This window comes from Verticillium nonalfalfae, assembly GCF_003724135.2.
Source record: "Verticillium nonalfalfae strain VnAa140/NRRL 66861 chromosome Unknown scaffold_221, whole genome shotgun sequence".
Taxonomy (NCBI): Eukaryota; Fungi; Ascomycota; class Sordariomycetes; order Glomerellales; family Plectosphaerellaceae; genus Verticillium; species Verticillium nonalfalfae.
Genome location: NW_021167446.1, coordinates 21,713 through 29,449, shown reverse-complemented (window position 1 = coordinate 29,449; position 7,737 = coordinate 21,713). Strand labels below are relative to the sequence as shown.

The window sequence follows — 7,737 nt, the reverse complement described above, 5'->3', positions numbered from 1 at the left end:
TCTCTCTCTCTCTCTCTCTCTATTCTTTGTTTTTTTATCTTTTTTGACACCCCGTTGGTCTTGTCTGTATCGTCCGTCTTCGAGTTCTTCTGCCTGTCTTCCACACTTCCGCCCTCTTTCTCTCGTTTATTTTAGCGCCCTCACAAGGTCGCCGCGGCATTCCTTGCGCTTCGCCCCTCTGCCTCGTACGGGCACGATGCGCGGGGGGTGGGACGAGGGTGACAGCGGACAGAGGGAAGAAGGCGTGTGAAGCAGGGCGAGGGCGAGTGGAGCAAAAATAAGGAAGCCCCAACATGTGCCGGGCACGGGATTGGGCTGGATTGGGTTTACGGCCTGGTAGAGTACGTAGGTGTTGTTGGAATTGCAGGATGACGAAGCCTTGACATTTTTATCCATTGAAACGCCCGACGTAAACTATGCCGTCTCACACCAGACTCGAGACGAACCCAACCAACCTACACAAATGTTAGAGCAGCTCGCATCACACGTCACGCACCACGAGGTAGCACGGATGCAGCATCATATAGGAGTAATCGGCCTGTTGGTCTATGGCAGGTTCATTCGACTATAGCACGCGGCTGTTGGCCACCTTTCCGTGGTCCTTCGCGTTCCAAGTTCGTGTCAGGTCATGTCTGTTTTTCTTCTTTCTTCATTACAGGCGCCGACGTTGAGACCCCTTCTTCTCAAACATCTGGACACCACAAAACCCCGGCCGTCATGTCAGGAGGGTATAACGGTTTGCAGGTGCTAGCTGCATTTATTTGCCGGCATCGACCTTGGCAATGTAGGCCAGGAGGTCGAGGACACGGCGGGAGTAGCCCCACTCGTTGTCGTACCAGGAGACGAGCTTGACAAAGTTGTCGTTGAGGGAGATACCGGCCTTGGCGTCAAAGATGGAGGAGTTCTCGTTGCCAATCATGTCGGTGGAGACAACGTCGTCCTCGGTGTAGGCCAGAATGCCCTTGAGGTCACCAGCGGCGGCCTCCTTGATGGCGGCCTTGATGGTGTCGTAGCTGGCGGCCTTCTCGATGCGGACCGTCAGGTCAACAACGGAGACGTTGGCAGTGGGGACACGCATGGACATGCCGGTGAGCTTGCCGTTGAGCTCAGGGATGACCTTGCCGACAGCCTTGGCGGCACCGGTGCTCGAGGGGATGATGTTCTGAGCAGCGGTACGGCCACCACGCCAGTCCTTGGCGGAGGGACCGTCAACGGTCTTCTGGGTGGCGGTGTAGGAGTGGACGGTGGTCATGAGACCCTCAACGATGGTGAACTTGTCGTTGATGACCTTGGCGAGGGGAGCCAGGCAGTTGGTGGTGCACGAGGCGTTGGAGATGACGTCGGCCTTGCCGTCGTAGGTCTTCTCGTTGACACCCATCACGTACATGGGGGCATCAGCCGAGGGGGCGGAGATGATGACCTTCTTGGCGCCACCCTTGAGATGGGCGGCGGCCTTGTCGGTGGTGGTGAAGACACCGGTGGACTCGACGACGTAGTCGGCGCCGGTCTCGCTCCAGGGGATGGCAGCGGGGTCACGCTCCTGGTAGAACTTGACCTTCTTGCCGTTGACGGTCAGGGAGGAACCGTCCTCGGTGATCTCGCCCTTGAAGACGCCGTGGGTGGAGTCGTACTTGAGCATGTAGGCCTGGGGGAAGGTTAGCCATATGACTCGTGCGCGTTTGAGGCTCAAGGAACGCCGTCTTATTGTTGTGGAGGGGCTCATCTTGGCTGCAGAGAGTTGCGGGGTTGAGACATGATCAAACCATAACCAAGAAAAAAACCCCAGCACATGATGAACGAACAAAGGGGGCATGAATCCTTGGGTCTGGGAGGATACTTACAGCGTACTTGGTCTCAATGAAGGGGTCGTTGACGGCAACGATCTCGACATCGGAGTGCTCGACGGCGTTGCGGAAGACAATGCGACCGATACGGCCGAAACCGTTGATGCCAACCTTGATGGGAGCCATTGTGTATGATGTAGGTGGTATGTGAAGAAGTTTAGGTCTGTTGATAAGAAAAGAAGTGGTCAGTTCATGTTTTCTGATACGGAACAAAGGATGGGTGCTGGGTTCGAGTCGAGGTGGAAGGGTAGGCGGGGGGGATCATAATGATGATGAGAAAGTTTCCTGACGATGGTCTGATGATGGCGGGGTAATCCTGAGCGCCCCAAGCAGGAGCTGAGGCGTAGGCCGCCGAGGAGGGGGAGGGGGGGGGACAGGACAGTGGCAGTTGAATAGGTTGATAGGAAGGAGCTTTGCAGGGAAGCTCAGGAAGCTCATGAGGGGGGAGCTGGGACTGACCTTGGAAGATGGTATCGTGATGATGCTAGAAGGAAGAGAAGAAGAAGAGGGAGAGGAGGGAGGGAAAAAAACTTTGAGGCGGTTGGCGAGGGGAGGTATATGAGCTTTGGGGATGGATCCCAATGGCCCTCTGGGTCGGGCCTGGCGCGCGCTGGGTGATGGATGACGGGAGGGGGGGGGGAGGGGGGGAGAAGGACCCAACCAGCTGTGGCTTGGTGCTTGTTGCTTGGTGCTTGGTGTAGTGCTTGGATGTGTCTGTCTAGCTACCTCCTCCTAGGTCCTCCTAGGTAGGTACCTCCTAGAGGTAGGTAGGAGGGGACTGCTTGATGCGTCCGGTATCTGTGGTGGGGTGGAGTACCCTCCGATGGAACGAGGTACCTCTGGTGGGGTCAGGAGCAGGGGGCCGACACATGTACACGGTACCACCTCCCCAAGCTCACTCACTCACGCATGCTCGCGCTCGCACGCGCAGGGAGCGTGGTCCGGTCTGAGGAAGCCTGTCTGGGTCTGGGTCTGGGTCTGTCTGGGTCGCGCGATATTATTTTGGTTGAGAGAAAAAGGTGGTGGGGGTTCCGTCTGATTCGCTTCAAGCTTTGTCCTGTGCTCCTCCGATTCTCAGACACCTCATTGGCGTCTCGCCCACCCTGACTGGGTGATGAGCATCCGTCGAGCTATTCTTTCGACTCGCCGCTCGCGCCCCTGCCCCTCCAAGATAGACAGGGCACAGAGGCCAATATCCCAAAAATGGAGCTTTTCATAGCTGCGTTTCGAGGACCAAACAGGACCAAACAAGGAGCATCGCTCACCATCCCGCAACTCCCGGCCAAGGGAAACGGGCCCCACGAGCCACGGCGACCCCTCCTCAATCCCTCCCACTCTCCTTTCGTTTGGGGTGGTTTTGGAGCTGCGCGTTTTCTGCCTCTTTTGCGGTCCGTGGCCGGGATCATGTATTGGATGTCGAGGCGTTGTCGGGCCGTTACCACGAGCCAATATCTCGCGCTCAGCCTGTCGCCTTGGTCTGATACTGATCATGACCAAGCAAAATAAAATAAAAAAAGAATAGTATTTGATCTGCCTCCGTTGTCGCAGCGATGTGTCACCAGAAAATCGCCCCCCGCCCCCCCCCCCTTCCTGACTGTGCACCTGACTAACGCTGATCTGTAATTATTTGCTTCGCGTCCGTCTGGCAGTCAGCCTTTTGATACTGATGATGATAATACCTCAACAACATGAGCCGCCGGCGACACCGCTCTGTCCCGCGATCCTCTTTCGGGGTACGGGGGGGGGCGCGGTAGGGGTGTGTGTCTCGACGGGCTCACCGGATTGGAGCGAAAGAAGCAACGAGCAGTGCCAACGTGCAATTGGCAGGCAGTGCAAGTGCAGGACAGCCAGGTAGCAAAGGCAATGGAAGGTCAGGCGATAACTAGCACACAGATGTGCAGTAGAACCATCCAGAAACATTGGGGCGATATCGACGAGAAAGAGCCCCTCCTCCCTCCAAAGAGTGACTCGGATGTGACGCGCCCAGGATGAAGGAGGGGCATTTTGTTCTGCATCTGCTGCTTGCCCCTCCCCCTCCCCCTCCTGACATCACGACGCCAACACAGGTGCAGGGCTCCATCCGGGCTGTGTTTAGGTAAGCCATCTGTCTCGTCCACCAGCCACACTTGCTGAGAGCTCTCTCTGTTCACTCCCTCCTTTCAGCCACCACCAACCACTCGCCAGTTCGCCTGCTCTTTCTCGCCAGCGGCATGACGATGCTTCGATGGATCTGTTTCTGTTTCCTCAACACCAACTCAACAACCCCAGTCCTTCGATGCCTCTCCACCATATGCTGCCATCGCCGCCATCGCCATTTCATCGCGAGAAAATCACACCCTTGCTTTCCTAGCTCGGTCTGCCACGGCTCAGCCTCTCGAACCCGGTTCCGATTCGGATTCCGATCCCTGCCTGCTGCCCCTCGCTCCCTGCTCCTCTTCTGCCGAGGACGAACGGCAGCACCCCACATCGGCTAAGGCACACGATGGGAATCTTCGGGATCCCCAGATTACCATGACCCGAACGAACCAAACCCCTCTAAGGACCCCAACACACCTTACCCCGGGCCTGTCCGACTGTCCAACCTCATGACATCCACAAGGCTGGACCTGCCACGAGCATACCCATGCCGTCATGCCGACCGTCCTCTCGTCTCTGGGACCTCGAGGCTGTCGTCCGAGTGGAGTCTGCCCGTCCGCCCCGGAGCATCACGGGCGCCTCGGCTGCCACACCCTCCTAGCCTCGCCTATATCTACTGCCAGTCCCGAGTTCTGCCCCCGCCTCCCTACTGCCGTTTCCTCATTCCTGCTTTTTCGTTTCCGGCCTCGCTCCCTCGGGCCCTGTCTGCTGCCTGCTCCGTGCTTTGCCGAGTCCTGTACTCCCCCCTTCAGGGCCTCGCCCCTACTCTCCCTCGAATAAGGCGCCCCCTGCTCCCGTTGCGCCGTCCCACCTCCGGGAACACCCGGAAGACCCCTCTTACGTGTTGACGACCGACGCTGGACCCGACGTCAACCGCACGTAACTTTTGTACCCTGGGTTCCATTGTGTCATGAACGGCCTTCGGGCACGGCAACGGCGCCTGTTCCTTTGCAGTTTCGAGCGAATCTCGTCTTGACGTCTGCTGTGGCGCAGTTGGGGGAGGGGGTTGAAGGCAGGCGGCCATGTTCCGTGGGCGCAGGGTGTTCGGACTATGTCTTGTCCGCTCTTTCGCATGTGGTGATTCGTCCTGAGATGCGTGTCCGTCATGTCGCCATGTCGCCGTCGTACTTTGGTTTTTCCGGGCTTCAGGTGCGCCGGGATATAATTTGGGCGGGGGCTCCTTGTCCTGTGCGGTTACTCGCTGCTGTCACATGTTGCCTGTCTTTCAGCCGGGGTGTCGCCCTCTGCTGCAGGATCTGGGTGACTTGGTAAATCCCAAGCAACCACAGCTGATCAAGTGAGGTCCTTATCATGATATTCTGTGAATTCCCTTGGAGTCCTCGAGCACATGTGCCCCACCATTGTGACGCTGGACGCCATGTTGTAGTACGAGTCCTCACAAAATGTATGTGTTGCGTAGTCCACCCTTGTCGTGTACTTTGTAAAAACACATGTTCACGTGCTTCGGGGAAAGGAAGGAGACGGTCGGTTGGTTTCTTCCTCCATGCTGTAGGACGATGCACGTGACTGGCCATAGGCCAGTTTAGTCACCATTGGCATACATCAGGGACGTGATCCCACAGATATCTCTAACACCACAGAACATCTTGGGTATACGTGTCAAATTGCGGTTCTCATTTGATACAGATACCCATGATAGAACAAATTCTCAAATGTGACTGAAGGCTGGATGAATTTGTGACCATCCAAACAGGTTTGCGGAGTTGCAGTTGAGTATGAGAAGCGTGGAAGGCAATCTGTGTAAATAATACAGCTGTCCTAGATCAACAACTGTATTCTTCAAGGCGTTTAATTCTCTTGCTTAGCGTATACATACTTGTTCGTTGGGTCAACAGAGTCTGAGGTTGTCATGGGTTTTTGTGTCTACCAGCCATTTCCAGCGATAGACTACCATCCTCGCGTATGACATACCAAAGCAGCCCACAGAGACTTGCTACATCAATAAGAAGTGTAGCTGTTGTAGGAGATATCTCCAGTTCACGAATTCGAATGAACAAATCCCATCATGGCGAGCCGCTATATCGTGCGTGCCCCTGGGATGGGGGCGACGAGGCAGATTAAAAATGGCTTGATCAACATCTCTTGGAGCCTGGCGCGCGAATACTCCAAGGCCGCGGCCGGGAAAATCGCAATGGGCAATGCAGGGACTCAAGACCGCACCATCGAATTTTCTCGAGCTCCTCATCTTTTAGACGGCATTGGCTTGCCTATCAGCCCGCCACAGGATGATCGTCGCCTCGCCACACGAGGCGCGTTCCACAGCTACTTCGTAGCCCCCAACACGACGGAGCCCTAAATCGCATTGCAGAATCACCATTTGGCAATATCGCTGTGGTGTACTCGCGCCGTGTCGATGAAAACCATGATCACGAAAAGAGGAAAAAAAAGATAGGTGACCATTTCCTTGTGTCCAGGCGCTTCGTGATCGACCGAAAATAAAGTTCCCCTCGCGGCACCCGTCTGCATCCTGATAAGCCGCCGATCCCGAGTGAGACAGCCTTGTCTCCGGCTTGCGCGGCCTGGGACGCCTCCCCCGCGCGTGGGATGCGCCCCCCCGCCGGCGGGGCGAGCCAAGATCGACGTTCGCCGGTTCCGTTCGCGTGGGCGCCAAGGGGCCGAAAGGGATGGGATGCGCGGTGCCGCTCGCGGGGGAGGGCGGATTTGCATCGTGAGTTCTACGCGAAGAGGGGAAAACAGAAGGCTGTTGCGCGGGCGGGGGGTTCGTTGTGTGTGGTACCTCAGGCGAGCTGTTGAGATGGGACAGGTATAAAGGACGAGACCTGAATCGATCTCGTCGTGTCGAGCAACGTCTGCTGTTATTCAAAAGACGACATTCCTTCCCTCCCCTTTTCGCAGATTGATCACGTCGCACTTGTCACCCTCGCTCCCTGCCTCATACACGGCAAGATGACCTCCCCAACCCAGCCGACGCTCCTCATCTCCTCCTCCCCATCCTCCTCCCCCCTCGTCGAGGACATCATAGCCAGCGCCCTCTCCTCAGGCACCCGCGTGCGCCTGACCTCCCCTCTTCCCGCCCACACCCCCTCCTTCGCCGAGGCCGCAGCATGCGGAAAACTCACCATCACGCCCATCACGACCCCAGACTCCTACCGCACAGCTCTCAACAACGTGACGTCGATCTTCCACCCGGCCCCGGTCGACGAGAACGGCGAGCCTGAGACGAACGAGGCGCTTGCCCTCCTCGACGCGACGATGAAGTACGGCACGTTTGTGCGCAAGGTTGTCTACGCTGCGCCGTCGCTCGGAAGCCAGGATGAAGGGTGGAACCCTGCAAGGGGCGACGGAGTGATTGACAGGTGGGTAGAGGAGAGGAGCGCGGGAGCCGTGAAGGTGCCATTCGGCGTAGTGTGCATGGGTTTTGACATTGACGGGGGTGACAAGGGTCTCGAAGGTGCTGTTAGACGTGTCGTTGAGATTTGATGGCTATGTAGGCGACTGTCAGCACGCATTGGGCTGTGGGGAGTGGGAGGACGATAGAGCTAGTTCGATGACAATAGCGAGCAAGGTTGAACGGCCAGTGGTGCTCTAGGATGTAATTAAAACGGCTCCAATGGAAGAAGCCTTTCGTATAAAACAAAGCTCCGAATGACCTCTATGACGCCAAGTAAAGCCAATATATCGGGAATCTGCCTTCGCATTTCCTTACGGATTCGTGTATGTTCCGACATGATGGCTACAATTCTATCCAATCGCGCAATGCGTGCTGCTGTGCCCC

At 56.8% G+C, this 7,737-nt stretch overlaps 2 protein-coding genes across 2 annotated transcripts; one reads left to right on the top strand and one right to left on the bottom strand.

Moving 5' to 3' along the window:
• Positions 1-757: 757 nt before the first annotated feature.
• On the bottom strand, positions 758-1,970 carry D7B24_004044 (uncharacterized protein; the record flags this gene model as incomplete). The annotated part of the gene is made up of 2 exons (XM_028638222.1): positions 758-1,645; positions 1,842-1,970. The coding sequence occupies 2 exons, from the start codon at positions 1,968-1,970 to the stop codon at positions 758-760; spliced, it is 1,017 nt and encodes a 338-aa protein (XP_028490430.1).
• A 4,938-nt stretch (positions 1,971-6,908) lies between these two features.
• Positions 6,909-7,442, top strand: D7B24_004043 (uncharacterized protein; the record flags this gene model as incomplete). Its single annotated transcript, XM_028638221.1, has 1 exon — positions 6,909-7,442. One exon carries the CDS (start codon positions 6,909-6,911, stop codon positions 7,440-7,442), a length of 534 nt encoding a protein of 177 aa, XP_028490429.1.
• Between the last annotated feature and the right edge of the window lie 295 nt (positions 7,443-7,737).